General features: G+C 38.8%; 1 protein-coding gene and 1 long non-coding RNA gene across 4 annotated transcripts; one reads left to right on the top strand and one right to left on the bottom strand.

The window, feature by feature from the left end:
* Positions 1-964: 964 nt before the first annotated feature.
* On the top strand, positions 965-9131 carry LOC103703223 (transcription factor TGAL5-like). 3 transcript variants are annotated; one of them, XM_039130756.1, is made up of 14 exons: positions 965-1630; positions 1717-1763; positions 1871-2087; positions 2507-2595; positions 2971-3044; positions 3170-3379; positions 4117-4170; positions 4694-4753; positions 4878-4955; positions 5058-5103; positions 5308-5579; positions 5736-5975; positions 7734-7879; positions 8564-9131. In XM_039130756.1, the coding sequence occupies exons 3-14, from the start codon at positions 1981-1983 to the stop codon at positions 8664-8666; spliced, it is 1479 nt and encodes a 492-aa protein (XP_038986684.1). In that variant the 5' UTR covers positions 965-1630; positions 1717-1763; positions 1871-1980; the 3' UTR covers positions 8667-9131. The 3 variants fall into 3 exon arrangements, with proteins under 3 accessions (XP_038986684.1, XP_038986686.1, XP_038986685.1); XM_039130757.1 differs by having other exon boundaries at positions 970-1630; positions 8576-9131; XM_039130758.1 differs by lacking the exon at positions 4117-4170 and having other exon boundaries at positions 966-1630.
* A 2699-nt stretch (positions 9132-11830) lies between these two features.
* LOC103703222 lies at positions 11831-17553 on the bottom strand. Its single transcript, XR_001879202.3, has 2 exons — positions 17331-17553; positions 11831-12278 (listed from the first exon to the last, which is right to left on the bottom strand). It is a non-coding gene; the product is annotated as an uncharacterized LOC103703222 (long non-coding RNA).
* Between the last annotated feature and the right edge of the window lie 1015 nt (positions 17554-18568).

Below are 18568 nucleotides of genomic sequence, written 5' to 3'. Positions count from 1 at the left end.
TTGGGGGAGACATGAAAAGACTTGATACATGCATTGTCCCTCATACATATGGGAGGTCAAATTTTCAGGAACATGTTCCATTGCCATATCAGGAGTGAAATGCTCTCTCCTTGTTTTAGTGAAGGGACGGGGCTTTGCTGGGATTTCTCCTATACTAATTCTTAAATTTTAAAAAAAATGGCATCAAAATCTGATATGCACCTAATTTTCAGTCTTATCAAGAGAGAATTTTGTTAAAGAGAAGTACCAGCTAGTGCTTTATAATGTTGGGAATTCTTATCAATAAGGCTGAACCAAAGGAAAGCACTCAACACAGGTGGAATATCTATTGACCAAACAAAGATTGAATGCAAGGGTCGATGCCTCACAGGTTGACTTTACATCAACATTCGTGGATGCAACTCTAGAAAACTGCGGTGCTGATTAATTTATATTGTCTTTCATAATGTCCAGAAGAACCCCTGCTTGCTATTTCAGAAGACAGGAACAGTCATCTACTTAAGCACTACAGAGTATTTTGGAAGCCTTACATCCTCATCAGTCTTCCATGCCAGAAGTATGATACTCTTTGCATCAGAAAGCGTAAACAATTAACCAACTAAACTCATAGATCACCTAATCCATGGCAATTCTGTATCTATCCTCTCACTTTGTCAGGCCAATCATTGCCATCAAAAAGAATAATTGGAGGTGGCCTATCACCTATAAAGCTAGCAGATAGGTGCAACATAAAGTATTTGGCTTCCATCTCTGCACTGAAAGGGACCACTCTCACCATATATAAAATCAAGAGGGGATGAAAAAAATTAGATAGTTGGTCCACCAAAAGACCAGCTGCATATAAAACCAGCTGCAGGGAGGCTGACAGTATTATAATTTGGTGGACATGGTGAAGAAGTGAAAGGTATGGACACAGGGTGCCACTCTAAAGAAAAAGATCCATGGGAGAGTACATTACTGTTCCATGGCCCTTGGACCCCTTGTTTAAAGCTTCTGTTTGCGGAAAGGACTAATGGTGTGGCATGGCTTTTAGGTGTGTTTGACGAGGCATGGATGCTGACCCAGCAACAGAGGTGATAACACCAAACAAATCCATTTGAAGGGGGGGAATTTAATACAAAAGTGGGTTAGCTCGTGGGCTGGGGCAAAACATAAGGAAAGGTGTGCTCGTGAGAGGCCCTGGGCAGTCGAAGTAAAACTCGAGCCCACAGGGATGAAAAGGAAGATGACAAGACCGACCTCGACATTTTTTATATCATATAGGGGGAGTTGAGGGTGCTTGTCTTTTATTGGATGCTGGTTTCGTTTAGTACTTTGTAAACAATGTCTGAAGAGCCCAAAAGAGAGCCAATGAGGGGGTAAAGTCGGTTACAGGGAGTGGAGTAGGAGTCAGTGATTCTAGCGGGTTCCTTTTATTTTCCGTCTCTCTCTCTCTCTCTCTCTTTCTCTCTATTCACACACTTTTGAAACAAGGCCACAAGGAAAAGATCTTCTCTATAAAATAGATTAATTCCAAAGGTAAATTATTACTTGTTAGGGTGACAAGAACACATTTTCCTGAACAGCAATATGAGAAGGAAACCCATGAGGTCGAGGTCCAACTTCATATGATTCAGTTTTATAATAAAAGGTACTTTCAGCCCTTGGCCATACTTGAAGCAAAGCAACCTGTGATTCTTTCTCTCTCTCTCTCTCTCTCTCTCTCTCTGGTTTAAGAGGATATCTCTCTCGATCTCAGAAAAGCTGCAGCTGAGTATCTCAGGGTATTACATACGTTTTCCTTCACTTCTATAGATGATATTTTAAAAGTTCTTAAAGCTGTCTTTCTCCTAAGGGTTCATCTTTATATCTTTTGCTTCGTACACCGCAGAAGGACGAGGTTTGATTAAGGCTTGGAATTGAAGCAGAAGTTGAAGGAGACACATGTAGAGCATCATTGACGAGAGATAGGAATAGTAGAAGGAGGAGAAATCTTCTCGGATGGCAAATCATAGTGCTGGTGAAACTGGTCTTTCAGAATCTGGATCTTCAAGTCAGCCTCTGGCTTATGGATTTCATGGCATCACACCTGCTGCCACCAATTTCTTGTACTGTTCAAATTTCTTCATGATCACGTCTTCTTTTTGTTCTTCTCCTCCCCTTCCTCCTCCTTCTCCACCGTTATATTATTTAAAAGCACCAACAAGGTCCTTTTCTGAAGTTAACTATTCCTTTATAAAAACCATAAGCTTGCATGTCTGGCTCTTCGATGGTTCTCTCCTCCCTCCACTTATGTGTCTCTTTTCAAATCCTTCATCGGTTCTTCTCCATTTCATGATCTACTTTATCTTCTCCTTCTCCTTTTCTCCACTCCTATGTGTTACCTTTCTTTGGGATTGCACCTTGTGCCACCGATTTCATAAACTTTCAGCCTGATCTATTCTCAGATTTTCTTTTCTTTCGGTTTTTTTCAAGAAAAAAAATATCGCTCCTCTCCACTAATTTCATAAACTTTTTCTAATTTTAGTGATCAGGAAGGAGCTGCTTATTTTTGGGAGTTGGAAGCGGCTCTCATGCATGGAGTTGCTGGCACTAGAAGTGATGAAGACAGGAAACGTAGGCCCCTCACTCCCGTTTCTCTTCCTCTCTCAGCATAACCACCTCTAAAATTGCACTCCTCTCATCCTTCAGCACAGATATGAAAAGGGTTGAAATGGTCTTCACAAAGGCTGCTTTGCCTTTTCCTACCATAGTGATCACATGAGGCAGGAGAGTTTGGATTGTGTGATCCCCAGTACTCACAGAAACATACTCTCTCTCCCTCAGTTGATTCCAGTGTTCCATTACTAGCTCTCGCCACCCTTGTGGCAGAGGGAAAGGAATGAGTTCCCTTTTGGAACACTGACTGTACTTTAGTCTATTTCTTTCTGATTCTTAGACAGCTTTACTTGATTTCATCTCCTGCATATCCTCTCTTTCTCTCTCTTGCAGCCTTTTTCACAACCAGACCTCCTACTCTTGAAATCTTCCCCTCATGGCCAATGAGATTCCAACAAACTCCCAAGGTATGGTCTTGCCTTTTGACTTGGGCTTTTTGATGCAGAAAAGGAGAATAGAAGTAAAGAGAGCAAGGAATGGGCTGTTGCCCCATTTAGGTCTCATGGTGCCCCCCTTTCTTTAATGCCAACAGGAAAACTCACAGCCAGCTGAGAGCACTGATTCAGGATCAGCCCAAAACACGATCTCCCAGCCGGACTCAGAGTCCCCAGCTGTGAGCATAAAGGCTTCCTTAGAGCAGCCTTCAAAGCAGCAGCAGCAGCAGCAGCAAGGGATGATAGCCGGCGATGCCCCCAGAACGGCAGCTGCACCACCAAATCATCAACCCAGGACCCAAGAAAAGGTACTGCTTCAATGTTTGCCTACCCTCCATTATTACAGGCCCAAATACCCAAAAAATCATAAAGAAACCAGGCCAGCATTTAAATCTCATCACTTATCCCAGATCTCAAGATTTCAGCACCTGCTAAAATATATATATATATGGATGTTTGACCAGAGGTAATAATTCCAGGAACAGTAGTTGTCAACATAGATCCCAAGGAGAGACATTACTGCTTGTTGGGTTGGGATGTCCAATCTCCACGATTCCCAGCGTTTTAACTGTTGATAGCTTTCTTCAGACAACTATTTATGAGTGCTGTTCTTTTTTGTTTGGTACATAAGTCCGTGTCTTCTTTCAAGATGAGTTGCTACCGTTGCTGGTCGGTACATTTGCCTTTCACCATAACAACCAATTTTGTTCACCATAAATTTGTTGTATTAACTAGTTATAAATTTACAAATTACCTCAAGGGAATTTTGGTCTCCAGTGAGTTTTTGGATGGCAATAATTATTGAACTGGACTGAGTTGGATTGGAAATCTAGTATATATATTTACTAAGAATAGATGATTATTCCTTTTGCTGTCACCTAACCAAAGCTTCAGTTACTATTGAAAACTTGGAACATTCCAATCACTTGCATCGTTGGTCACTGGCCTTCGTTTTTAAAAATATATATATATATTATTTTTTTTTACTCTTCTTTGATCCGGTCACATGATATTTGAAACCATTATCATACATTTCATGTGGCAGAGGAGGATGGCTGGGTCAACCGCAGAGGAAGATGGAAAAATATTAGATACGAAGGTCGTGAAACCTCTCTCTCTCTCTCTCTCTCTCTCTCTCTCTCTCTCTCTCTCTCTCTCCGAGTCCGGGTAGGTACCTGGGAACGTTCACATGCATGGAATTCTATCATGCATACATACATATACCCAGGCATGCACATTCAATTCGTGCCTGCAGACATGCATGTGCTTTTAACATTCATGTACATGCATGCATTCATGCATGTATGCAAGGCTGATTAAGTCCTCTTGCAACAAGACAAAGCACTTTTATTATCACATAGGACATCTGACATCTGTGTCCTAATATATCGATTGACGTTCGATAGAAGGCAGCGTTTGGCCTGTAACCCTCCGCGGTTTGGTGGAACATTTGAAAAACATCCAACTCTATAAAACATTTTGTTGATTTATAGCACCAAAGTACCTCTCAAAAAGACTTACATCACAAAATAAACAAAAAATATATGCCATAGGATGGCAGAACCTAATCATGAGAGTAAAAGATTATTAAGCTTAAGTGCTTTTTTTTTTGTTAATGACAGACCTTGAGACGCTTAGCTCAGAATCGAGAGGCAGCGCGCAAAAGCCGACTGAGAAAGAAGGTGGTTTAATTTCTAATCAGCAGTTCTCATGCAGAAATTGTTCAATTAGAGCTGCTGGATCCTTAGAATATTTTGAGGATAAGATCCTTACAATATGGTTATCTCATCTCTTCCATTTTGACAGGCTTATGTACAACAGTTGGAATCCAGCAGAATCAAACTTACTCAGATAGAACAAGATCTCCAGAGAGCACGATCGCAGGTAACACTGAGAAGATACAAATATACTCTTCTTTTGTTCTTTTTCTCTATATATCAGATGTAGTTCGACATGTTTATTTCATTAAATATGGATGGTGTTTAGGGTCTGTTCTTTGGAGGAGCTAGTGCAGATGGAAATATCAGTTCTGGTAACAACCCCATTTCCTCTTCATAATTAAAAAGTTTTTTATTCCATAAAATCTCTAACTTGGATAGATGTTAAGATTTAGATATTATCATCATAGTGATGTTTGCTCATATCTGTAACACCATGATCTCTCCCCCCCCCCCCCCCCCCTCTCTCTCTCTCTCAATGTATTTAGACTCTTTATACGAAATTATATTATTTACAGCTGCAGCAATCTTTGACATGGAATACGCTCGATGGTTGGATGAGAACTACAAGCACATGACAGACCTACGTCGGGGGTTGCAAGCGCACCTCCCCGAGGGCGACCTCAGAGTCATGGTGGATGAATGCCTCACTCACTATGATGAGATCTTCCGGCTGAAAGGAGTCGCTGCCAAATCAGACGTCTTCCACCTCATAACTGGGATGTGGACTACTCCGGCCGAGCGGTGCTTCCTTTGGATGGGTGGATTCAGACCTTCTGAGCTGCTCAAGGTCTGAAAGCACCTTACCATAAGTTTCCTCCATCATCTCTTCGCTCTTTTTTTCCACCAAACAGTTGAAATATTTGCAACTAAATTGCACCCACTGTTCGCTGGAATTTTGTCTTGATGAGGTTCTTGTTGAGTTCTTCGTTCCTTTTGTTAGCAGATTATAATACCTCAGCTGGATCCGTTAACGGAGCAGCAGCTCGTGGGGATCTGTAACCTTCAGCAGTCATCACAGCAGGCTGAAGAGGCCCTCTCGCAGGGCCTCGAGCAGCTCCATCAGTCCCTTGCAGATACGGTGGCTAGCGGGTCTCTCTGTGAAGGCACCAACGTCGGCATCTACATGGATTCGATGGGCGTTGCACTCGGGAAGCTTGCCAACCTCGAGGGATTCGTCCGACAGGTCCTCCTCTTATTCCCCACTTGCTTTCTTGAGCTCCGTAGGCAGTCCTTGTTACTGGGAAATTATTGAGAGCACTAAGTTCTAATCTTTCACATAAATCATGGAAAAGAGTGAACGGGTCCTGATGTGTCCCTGGTCGCTGCTTTGCTTGCATTCCCATCAACTTGGATACTAAGCAACTTCTACGACAGCATAATTGTTTTTCCATCAAAGATCCTCTTGTTTTTTTTTTTCGAAAAAAAAACAAAAACAAAAAGGGTTACTGCTAATATACAATAAAGAACTACAGATCAACATATATTACAAATTTCGATTTCAAGTGATGAAGAGCTATTCTCTGAAACAAGTTATCCTCAAATAGTTTAGCAAATCTTATCGCTAATTTTGATAATAAAAAGAAACATCTTCAGAGAATTTGGACAACTTCCCTAAGAACTCACATGAATATTATACAGGACAACTGACTTTTTATGCCTTTTAATTTATTTTTTTTTAATTCTGATGTTGAATTTTCTTAAGTTTATGCGTCTGTTCGACTAAGTCTTTTTGAAATTTTTGTCAAAATACCACCTTCTTGCCCTTGACTTCGTGACTATACATCTTGGACAAGTCTTTGAGGATGAAAAATTTCACAGCCTTTGGCTCTCATATTTTTCTTTGGGAAACCAGAATTCTTCTTCCAAATCCAAATAACAGGAATAGCAGGGGCTAGGCTGGCAACCTTCCATTCCACCAACTACAGGCTGAGACCTATATATTACTGCGTGGCACTCTAGAAACTGAGGGCAAAATTATATCCTTACAAGGTGATTTGAGTACATATTTAGGTACACCTGTCCCGTTTTAATAAAGTTCAAGGACTATCAAAAATTGAATATTTACCTTCAGTAGGTCCTCGTATGCATTATTCCTTTGTCCTTTCTTCTGTTTGTATCTAACTCCCCTCTTCTCTCTCTAGCTTGCTTTCTTTTTTTTTTTTCTTTGGTGCTTCCAAGAGACCCATCAAAATCAAAAGCTACATGATTTCTTTTTAAATCCTATGCGCCTTGAAGAAAGTTTACAAGTTGCTATCCATGTACATAAATAAGAGAGGACCAAACGCCGTAACCTTCTGTGTCATTGGATACGGCCATATGTTCCTTTGTGTCTCGCTTATACACCACAATATTTGAATACACGTAGGCCTACGAGGTCTCATTCATCTCTCCGGAGGGCCAGGAGGGACATATAGCTGCTTGCTGTTCACTACCTGCTATTAGTCTAAACTTGTTATGATGGACGGTTCTGAGTGTAGAATTAAAGATTGGCAAGGCTTTTTGACGATGAAAAGAGTACGAGATATCAATCATTGAACATAAAGAAATACCAATTATAAAACTTCAGAAAATATCAAGACAATTAATCATGGCGATTCTTTTTCAAATGTATGATTGGAAGAGTCCAAAACTCATGAGCGGGACCTCTTCAGTTCAACTCATCCCATCATTTTTTTTCTTCTTCTTCACTCTGCCTATAGTTCATTCATGACACACTGTATTACATATGATAGAGATTAGTAATAAAAATATAGTTTCTCTTTGAATACTTTCAACTTTTAGAAGATCAGCCTTCATTTTTTCTTGTAGAGCATATGAAAAGAATTAATTGATCTGAAGAAGGGGACATCTTGAGAAAAAAAAAACAAACTTCTCATGATTTTTTCAGTATCATGTCGTTCTTTTTTCATTAACTCAATTAACAAGCTTATGATTTGTGTAGGCTGATAATTTGAGACAACAGACTCTTCACCAGCTGCATAGGATTCTGACGGTCCGGCAAGCAGCAAGATGTTTCTTTGCGATTGGAGAATATCATAGCCGCCTGCGTGCTCTTAGTTCCCTGTGGGCTTCTCGTCGCCCTCGAGAGTAAGCTTCCATGCACCTCTTACAGAAATTGGATCATAGTTTCTTCCTGCAATATAAGATTTCACTTGAACACTTACATTTTTTTCTGGTGGTCAGTTATAACCATACTTTATAAAACACAAGCAAACGATTGGTGCAATTTGAACTCCATCACCTAGCTTCCTTTAATGATTTATGATATAATTCACCCACTTGAAGGCCAAGAATGGAGAACCTGATCCTCCCACCTATAAACAAGGATGAAAGCTATCTTAGCATCAAAGAACTACTCGTCCTTGGGCCCACAGGATCCAAGACTTGACCACCCCCACCTAGATGTGTTGGGCTTGGCCTTTTCCCATGATGTGTCAATCCACTCTCTTGTGATTTGCTAGTCAAAAATAAATTAATGAACTGAACTTTTATCTCTTTTTCCATTAAAAAACATGAAATGATTTCTGTTTACTGTGTTGTAATCTTAATTGGAAGCTCAGAATTCATTACTTGATCAAGATTAACCTTGCTGTGGTCTCCAACCATATCTGATTCAGCTGAAGTGCTTTTGTCTTACGGTTTTAAGCATCCTTGTTGACATCATATATTTTTAGACTGTAAGGTCTCGATGTTATATTTCTCGCAAGCCACATCTACTTTGTTCAACTCCTGGTCACGCAGGAAGATATAAATAATGATGACATGATGTAGTGTTTGTATCAGGAATTTGATCACCGACGGAAGCGCCTGCCCTACGACTGCCGACCTACAAATAATTCACCAGCCAGTTCACAGTCATTTTTCTGCCTTCTAACTAAGCCAATTTAGAAGATAACCGACACCATCCACACCTGGTTTCTGCGCTTGTAGCAATGTCGGCAGCAGCAGGAGGGAAGAGGAGGGATAGAGAGAGGTGGTATGTTATGTGATTAATCTCATGTTACAGGAGTTTTTTACTTAGCCAAATTTTAGCAAAAGAGGAGCTCTTGAATAAGATGGAGAGGCTGAGAACAAAAGAAGATGAGCTAGGCAAGGACAGGAATGTGGGTTTCGTTCTTCAATGATGAGTATTTTGAAAGGCTAAGTATTCTATCACAATGTAGATAAGAATGAGCACTTTTTTACCATGATAGTCCTATATTCATATATTTATATCTCTGTGTACCTACTATCCTTATAGGATATAGTAATGCTGGATATGTCAGTCACTGCTTGTTGGGAACGAGACAAAGTAGGAGGTTAATCTTTAGTGGATGTTTTTATTTGTAAGATATTGCCACAACCAACTTTCCTCCTTTGAAAATATTTTTTATTGGATACGTGGGGGCTCTGCCATGGCTGTCTTCCAGCCAAGGTATGGATATATAAATTGTGGGTGCTGGTGCCACATAGAGCCATGGGACCCAACATCTGGACCAGGGGCAAATGGACGGGCGATCCATTTAAAAAGCTAAAGTTCAGCAGATGTTTTTGATGGTTTCCTCCATACATTTCTTTTGGTTTGGATTCTCTGTTCCCTCTGCTGGTTGAACAAGTATGGTGGGGGAATAGGTCATGGTAGAGGCGATCTTGTGAGACTTTGTGATGGATGCTCTTTTGTCATCTCTCGCCTCTCAGGCTACAGGCGCAGTGAACTTTTTACCAGAACCATTTGCAGTGAACCTGCAACAAGAACCTTTTAAAGCTACTCTCTGTCCTGTGGCTTAAGTCAGGCTAAACTGCATTCCAACTGCATAAGAACTGTTGAATTCTGTGAATCATGTCGAACCATGCAGATCCACACTAATCCACTCCCTCTGGACTACTAGAACGCCAGGCTAAGTTGGCCAAACCACTTGAGAATCAATATTCTTTTCCACCAATCAAATGAGTGCCAGGTTTCTGAAATGTACCAAGTATGATGCTCATAGATTTGCTGTCATTTTTTTTTACTTTTTCATTGAGTGAATTGGAGATGTATTGGCCTTTTATTTTGGTGAATTGGAGATGTGTTAGCCTTCCTACAGAACAGGGATTTAAGAACAAGTCTGTGTTATGAGGATAACTAAGTGCGAAGGAGGAGCAACAAACATAGTAGGATGCAGAATTGTCTAATCTGTACAAGGATGAAGCCCTTTATAAGAACAGGTCATGGGGAACACTACAGTAAGTTAATCAATAACTGCACAGAAAAAACAAATTGGTTATTGTTACAAGTTTTGATCAATATGCATATTGGGAAGTTAAATTTGACAAAATTAAGAATCTGTCTGGTTGATGTAAAAAAAAAAGCAGACATGTAAGTATGTGACATAAGCATTTTGCTGCAGAAATTAAACAAGACAACGAAGTGAGATTCTGAAGATTAGTTGAGAACAAAGGTAAGTCTTTCATCATGGGAAGTGATTTAGAAGTAGTAACTGAGATCGTGTTCTTTTCGAAAGGTGAATTCAAGAATCAACATCACAACCAAAGTTGAAACAAGAAATGAGTCGGATAACTAACAGATGAATCAAAGAAAAAATTGACATGAAGGAACTTAAACCAATGACCTCCGGCTCTAACACCATACTAACGACACACTTGACCCAAAAGCTAGTTGGCTGCAAATGGGTCAGCAGGTATGTCTTGACATATCTTTTATGCTACACAGTTGGACAATTATCAGAAACCAAGAGCTGAATGATGAAGTTGAAAAATAAGATAGGCTGATTTTAGAGCTTTGCATGTGTGATAATAACATGGTACCATTTCAGCATAGTTGCGGACAACAGTGCTTGAATCAGAAGTGGAGGAGCACCAACCAGTTCTAGCAACAATGAATAAGAGCAGCAGCCATGAAAAAAATATCATCTACCACAACCCAGAAAAGCTGCATTAAAATTCCATAATGATCTTGCAAAGCTGCCTTTAAAACAGGCATCTCAATCCCACAACCAAGAGAAGCCATCAAGTGCCATATATCAACCCACAGCGGTTTCTCCTTTCCATAGGTAAGTTAAGTCTGGTCCTAAATTGCCTCATCTGCAGATATCCTCGTTAGCAAACCCATGGGAACAAATTCCTTATATAAGGTCTAACACAAGACTCTGATCAATTTTGTTATCTAACATATAAGTCAAAGTTTTGATCTGAAAAGTAGTCAGTTTCCACCGCCAAAGAACTCAACTTCGAAGGATGGAAACGCAGGAGTACTCCATGTAGTTCTTTAGATGAGCGAAATAGGCACTTTCATCAAGCTGTCAGCCTGTCACTTATGGAATATAATAAACAATTGCTCAGACAACTGATCGACACAAATGATAGAAGTTCAGGAACACAAAATATATAACCCTATCAAAGTTTGGGGTCGGCTATATGGATGTTCTTTTCTATTCATTTCTTATATTTAGTCCAATCCCATCGCCATTAAAGAAAATATCAGTGATGTCAGTTTATATGTTGGTTAATAGAACAAGGAACTAGAATAGACATTATCAGACAGTGGAAAACCATGGAGAAATTGTCCAGGTGTGGATGATTAAATATGATACATGCTTTTTAGAAGGTTTGACTGGCATCTGAAAGCTCAAGTTTACCTAATCATAATTAAAGAAAGAAAAAACTGTTAATATCTTTGCAATTGTCAAAAGTGAAAAATATGAATTCTAAAGCTTCGCTAATTGTTGACAAAAGATAAACACCCTGTCAATTACCAGGTGCCTGTCAGAAATAGGTCGAGATGGAACAGCGCGCCTGAAGAAAAAAGTTCTTTTGATAAGAAAGCTCAAAGTTTGTTGGGACGTTTCCAAATTGTATTCTTACACTCCTTGGAAGGATAGGTGTTTCTGCAACACTTGTTGACAGAATCAGGTGTGCAACACACGAAAATCCACCAAAAAGAAAAATTCTGCATCAAGCTGGTCAACAAAAGTTTCTACTGGAATATCGTGTGCGCGCCTGCATTCTACAGATAACTGCATTTCTGAAGCTCCTTCAAGATTTAAATATGGAAGATAATAATAGCAACAGCACCTGATTGTCAACTGTTATTTTTGATTAATATCACAGCTGAAGGTTCAAAATAGACTAGAAGAAGACAGAGTAATGCACACGACGCCAGGCGGACAAGACTATCCAATATCAACACAGAAAAGGGAATGAAGAATTACATTCCTGATTCCACGCTGTTTGTGGATTTAAACATAAATCTATAATGCTAAGAAAATAATGCCATTGGACTTGTACCAGTCCTCTGATAGGTATCAGGGAATCAATTAAACTGTGGCTACTTATCCTCCTTTTGACAAGCAGCAGTATTTGGTCCATTCCTCCTAGTTTTTTCCATGATAAGCATTCATTCTAATTTGAGGCCTCTTCTTTGACCACCTCTCAGCATCTTTCCAGTCGTCAGCCACACCTAGAGCAACTAGAAGTGCACACGTTACACGAACACTTCTGCCATGACCTGTTGCATGATTGACCATCCATCAAACGTGACTATAAGTGGGAAAAATATTTTCAATGGTTCTCTCAACAAATAAATGTGATGATAATGGAACAACAAAACTTGATTATGAGAGATTACATAAGAATGAGTTCATCAGGCGAAAGAAAAGGAGAGAGTAACTATTCCTCTGGCATTACTGAAGTACAAATTCCAAACATAGATAACAAACTTACAAGAAAATCAATAGGCCAAAACATTGAGTATGTTGGCAAAGGTTTTCCATAAAGAATGATGCACAAAATGATTAAATGATATGGTTGGATTAACACTAATGATCTCATGCAACTGAGCATGTCATAGCATGCTTCACAAATACAAAGATTTAAGGCATTTTGAACAATTCAATATGGTGAAGAACATAATCACCAAACTGCAGCTTTGGTTTAATACTTATACTAAAACAAGTATATCAAACAGTCAATGAAATATCAGCACGACATATATCTCTAATCCATTCACCCTTGTCAAACCTAGTTCAAAATAAATTTACTTTGTCTATGGCAGTGAAGGGATTTTTTTTTTCGTTTTATTAAGTTAGGTGCAGACACCTGCACCAACTTTTGCCTTTTTGTTGCCTCTTTTTATTAACTCATTGTTGCCTCTTTGTCGCTGTCTTTTGTTACTGTCCTCTAGACCACCCGCACTAGTTGCTCACCCTTTTGCCGAGTCTGTGTTGGGTAGTTTCCCTCTTTTGAGACTTTGGGTTTGATCCTTGTAATTTTTTTTCGAATGAAAGGCTTTGTCCATTTTTCTCAAAAAAACAGCTAAAATTTGTTGTTTCGGTCTTTACAGAAAGCAGAGAGTAATATGGTCATTATTTGAGAAGGAAATCTGGACTTTTTCTTTCCTTTTTTGGCTAGAAATTCTGGACTTTAATGTTGGTTCATCATAATAAATGCAGTGAAGGATAATTTGGTTTGGTTGGTACAGAATGAATGGTACACTCTCATAAGCTTCAAGGACAGAATGTCTTTTATGAAACTTTAACCCATTCACCAATAAAATGCCAGCCAAATGTCCTCATGAATTGCATTACAACTCCATATGCAACAATTTCTTTATAGCTTTCGCAACATCTGTTGGTGGTATTATTTATGCCAGGTCTTTTACATCCCTTTTGATACTTCACTGTGCTCCTGGATATGGTGCTCTTCGGACATCAGAAAGCTATACTTTAAGGTTTTCTTATTACTATTTCTTACCCCATATCTTCACCTTTTCAGAACTGCAAAATCTAGTCGGCTTTTCTTCTTGTCCTATAAGGAAATTAATTTTCTGTTTTCATGGTAGCACAAACCAACATTTTGTGACTTCATTACATTAAATCATGCTTCTGCTTAACGGTTGTATCATCTTCTTGTTATTTTATGCAAATCGCACAATCAAGCCAAACGAGTGGAACATGTCCTTGAACTTTTGTCACCTAGAGCATTTGCAAGCCCTTCTTTCTAGTGCTTACTACTAGCTATGCCTGCCTTTCTTGACTTCATTTTGAAAAACGCCAATCACCTGTATGGACTTAAGCTTTCACAGTGCACCAATATAAAACAGTATAAAATACAATGTGAGAGGACAAGGCATTTGCTAAATTAAGCTTCTGCCATATTACAACCCATGAAAATGTTATAGTAACATAACAGTTTACTGAATCAATCATTTAATTTGTTTTTAAAATCATTGTGGTTAATGATCCGCACTTTGTGTCAAATCCTCTCAGACAAAGATCAATAGGGTCAGTACAGTTTCTTGAGATGCAAAGCTCTCCATAGTTGATCGAATGTTAAAACCAGTACCATGTTAAGAGAAGACAAAAGGTAGCTAGGTTATGACTACTATCATTTAAATTCTTCGGTGGTTAATTTGTCATATTAGCTAAATGTATTCTAATGATATTATTAATGCAAAAAAAGAGTATTTCTTAGTAATCAAATGTAAATATATGTGGGAGGCTAAACCTTACAATATGGTAGGCTCTAACAATAATGCTGGTAAAGAAATAATTATTACTCCACAAAGAAGATTATCTATAAATTCGGCTAGGAACTTCAACCAACTACAACTTGCAATGCCCATCTATTAATATTAATACCAATATAATACATGATTGAAAGGACTTAATACAGCCAATTAAATAATTTAGAACTATCCCGTGTGAAAGTAGTGATAGTCTATACAATAGATCTTAGTGCTTAGAAGTCAAATATGTGTGTGTGTGTGTGTGTGTGTTAATGTATAATCTGATGCTCAGACTAGATGCTTACTACAGGTTTCCCTTAGAAGACAAACTCAGAAATAAGGACATAACTAGTAGCATCATGAATATGTCATTCTTATCCAGGTGACAGAAATAAGTACACAAATATATACCATCGAACCAGGTAAACTCTGATATTGCAGATGACTGATTCCAAGCTTTAATGAAAAGTTCTTTTTCACTAGAATATCTTAATAAAAGGTTCGCATTTTTCAGCAAAAAGGAAAAACATTCATTTGATCATTTACAAGATGCTGAGATCTGTGTACAATCTTATTAGATTCTTTGCAGTTATAGGAGAAGCCTGCTAGACAAGTAATGTACTTTCTCTTTTCTTAGAATTGAAAGCCAAGATCTAGGTACAATCTTTTAAGCTGCTTTGCAATAATAGGAAAAAAATTGTTACATGAATTATTTACTTGACTCTTTTCTCAGAATTGAAGCAAAACTTTAGCTTTTCCATTTTTTGTTTTATCGTCAACTCATCTCACAATGTCCAAAGCAAATAACTTAACAATTTACTTAAATTTTTGAATTGAAGTTGTCCTAAAAGCCTAAGTAATGGTACATGTCTAGCTAGTTTTGAAGTTTGTATATATTGCTTAACATGTATTAAGCATAAACAATATATAAACAAACATGCACTTGGACATGCACAAGATATAAAGAGACGTGATGATTTACATTCTACTACCAAATACTGTACTCTTCCTCACTATCCATTCAAAAGTTCCATTCTTTTGTTTCAACTCAAGCAAGGAGCCTATGGTGTCTCTTATGAATAGTTTAACTGAATTTAGCCTATAGAACACGAAATTGTACAGTTGGTTGTCAAGCTCATGTGCTACTGGAACAGCATAAGACTAGTGAATACATGCATTTTTATTTCTAAACAAGCAAACAAAAAACATGTCTAGAGGTACAACCTATGCATGTGATTAATAAGGAGAGAAGTTTTGGAACAACCGTCTTGACACCCATTGTCAATAATTGCAAACACACCCCCCTTAATACATCATCATCTCAGGCATCCCTTGTTATTGAGCAGTTAAATGCTCTATTTTATCCTTGATGAAAGTGTCAAGTCAAAGAATAAGAGTCATAAATCAGGAGGGTTTGGCATGCAAAATCTGAACATGCAGCTGCATGCTACTACCTCATCAACACAAAAACAACTCATGAAAAAGATATGACCCAGGACATGGTTAAATATTAACAACAAACCAAGTTTAGCTAAAGAAATCCACACAAGAAGGGACAGGGTGCCCACCAAATGCACAGTGGATGTATATAGGCTTCTTCCGTGCCCTCTTTTTGCATGCCCAACTAACCACAGATTCAATTCGCAAAGGCAGAGGGAACCTTGTGTTCCAAGTGGCAATGTTAAAATATGCATTTTTGCATCCTTTGAAACAAAAGAGCTCCTAGGTAGTCCACCTGTGCAACAAATTACTGCAGGTTCACCAGGAGGCAAATGATTTGAGGAAGATGGCCACCCGCCAACATATAAACCATCAGAAATCTAATTGAACACTGGTCCGATGCTCTTCAACTTTCTAAAGAGAACATATGCCTATACGGACATTAGAAATGGGCCAAACAAAAGTTTCGACTAAAGTAGAAAGCTCCTATCAGCCCCTTCCCAAGATCAAGGGGAAATTTACAGCTGGATGAGAAGCAATAGCGACCAAATATGCAAGCAAAAGAGATAACTAGAAAGGGCATCATAATCAATGTCATGCCAGATTTCGTGATGTAAAAAGAGGCCATAAACAACATTGTTGCAGTTCATCCAATCACTTCAGATATTCCCATGACAATTATCTCTACCTTTTACCTGAATACAAGAGATTGGAAGGTAAAAACGGTTATACAATCCCCCAAGAAAAAAGAAAAAAGAAAAGGAAGAATGGTCGCCGGGGGTCCATATCAAGAATCGAAGGTTTTGCTTCAGAAAATCAAAAAAAAAAAAAAAAAAGAGGACAGACGATGATTGACAGGACTTATTGTTTTCAGTTTCCATGTTGTCTTCCAGGGAGTTCTAAATAAATCAGAATAAGACAGTGACTATTTAGTTACAGATTCAGTTAGGATTTCAACTTCCAACAATGAAAATCCTTGAATTTACTAATTTACAGGAAAATTTGACGTTCTTCGGTCCATGTTTTCTTGTCCAGGATTTGGTTTTATAACAGTTATATACAGACTGAAGACTAGAATAGGACATCCGAAGAAAATGTTCCTCGAATGCCTGGTACCTGAAAATGTTTCAATCCATATGAATACTCTCTAGTTATTTAAATATCATAGATAGAAACAGCAGTTACACGTAAAAGACAAAATCAAACCGTCACAACCCCGAATTGGCCTCTGCATTGTAAATCGGTGGAAAATAAAGATCATCCAAATCACTAAAAAAAAAAAAATCTTTTCATTTCATAATCTAAAAGGAAGCAGATTACCGGGGCAAAAAAAAGAAAAAAAAAAAACCTAGCTTTCGGGTCAAACCATCTACAATGCACCAAATCAACCAACAATATCAAGAAAACTTAAAAGAATGCAAAACGAATATAGCTCTCTCTCACTCAAAATTCCAAGAAAAACCTAACGGAAACGCAAATCTTTCGGATCAAAACGGAGAGGAACCAAAAGGGAATCCGGAGCCGAATCGCTCCCAGATAGACCGATCCGCCCGAACCTTCTCCCAAGGAGGTGATGGAAGAGACAATCGGAGAGAAGAGAGGCAAAGATTTTACCTTCTAAAGAGGAGGAAGAAGAGAAGCCCCAGTCCGCACTCCGAGTTTCAAGACGATCGCCATTTGAGAAGAAGCACAAGAAGGATCCACTCCCACTTCGTGCTAGGCTAGTTACTACTCTCGAATCTCGATATTGGCCAAAAAAGCACAGCCCCGGGTTCTACATAAGAGATGTATATTCTGACAAAAACTTGGCTGATAAGCTGTTGGGCAACCACGACTTCTTATCATGCCGTACACCTAGCAGGAAGAAATTTATATGATGTCGATCAATTCTATGCAGAATTTGACTGTGAATCGGCAACTTCAAATAGTAAAATTTTGTTGCCACCAAGGTATTGGCACGGTTGGTATGGAGCTTAAATTTTATCGGAGTGATCCAAATTTAAAACATGCGTGCGTCGATTAAATATGGGGACTGGATGCCCCCATCTGATTTGTCCGATGAAGTCCCCATCTGAATTGAGGTGGCGTTGGAATAACGTACTCACACATGGATGATGAACCAGTAAGAGAGACCGAGGGACGGAGAGGGTATGCGAAAACTTGCGGCTTATATCGAATATTTCCTGGTGGAAGGGAGGTCTAGTGGGAACTGCTACGTGAATGAGGTTTTCTCTCCCCCCCTTCTATTTTTTTACCAAAAAAAAAAGAGTAAAATTTTGTTGGCTGCCTTTTAATAAGCAAGGGATCCTGCTACGTTGTCATTATCTAGCACCAACATGGCATACTACCCTGGGACTTGATTACAAAGGCATCGACCTCTTTTTTTTTTTCTTTCTTCTTCTTTTACTTCTTCTTTTTTTCCCCTCTCTCTCTCTTTTCTTTTCTTTTTTTTTATTTTTTATTTTATTTTATTTTTTACATTTACATTAGTTACTCGCACTAATCTCACATGAGCATTATTATTGGAGTCAAGAGAAAGGATGCAACCCAAAGATGGGGAAATAGATACAAGATGGATCCCAAAAAAATCTTCAGAATGGTGGGCGGCAAAAAAAGCGACCTAATATACAACTCTGTTCACCTCTCTGTAGACATGCACAGTTTGGAATGCACCACACTCCCTTAGTAGCCTTCTAATGTCCTTTAGAAGTGGGTGGTCTGCTCCTCCGGCCTCTCATATGTCCCTCTTAGTTTGATCATCTGGGAAAAATGACTGGTGCAATAAGAAATGAACAGAGACATCGGGATCCTATATCATTTTCCCAGTTCTACATCAGCTTCACGCAATTTAA

Source organism: Phoenix dactylifera, chromosome 10 (assembly GCF_009389715.1).
Source record: "Phoenix dactylifera cultivar Barhee BC4 chromosome 10, palm_55x_up_171113_PBpolish2nd_filt_p, whole genome shotgun sequence".
NCBI classification, from domain to species: Eukaryota; Viridiplantae; Streptophyta; class Magnoliopsida; order Arecales; family Arecaceae; genus Phoenix; species Phoenix dactylifera.
The sequence above is the reverse complement of the archived record's forward strand: the minus strand, read 5'-3'. Positions and strand labels throughout refer to the sequence as shown.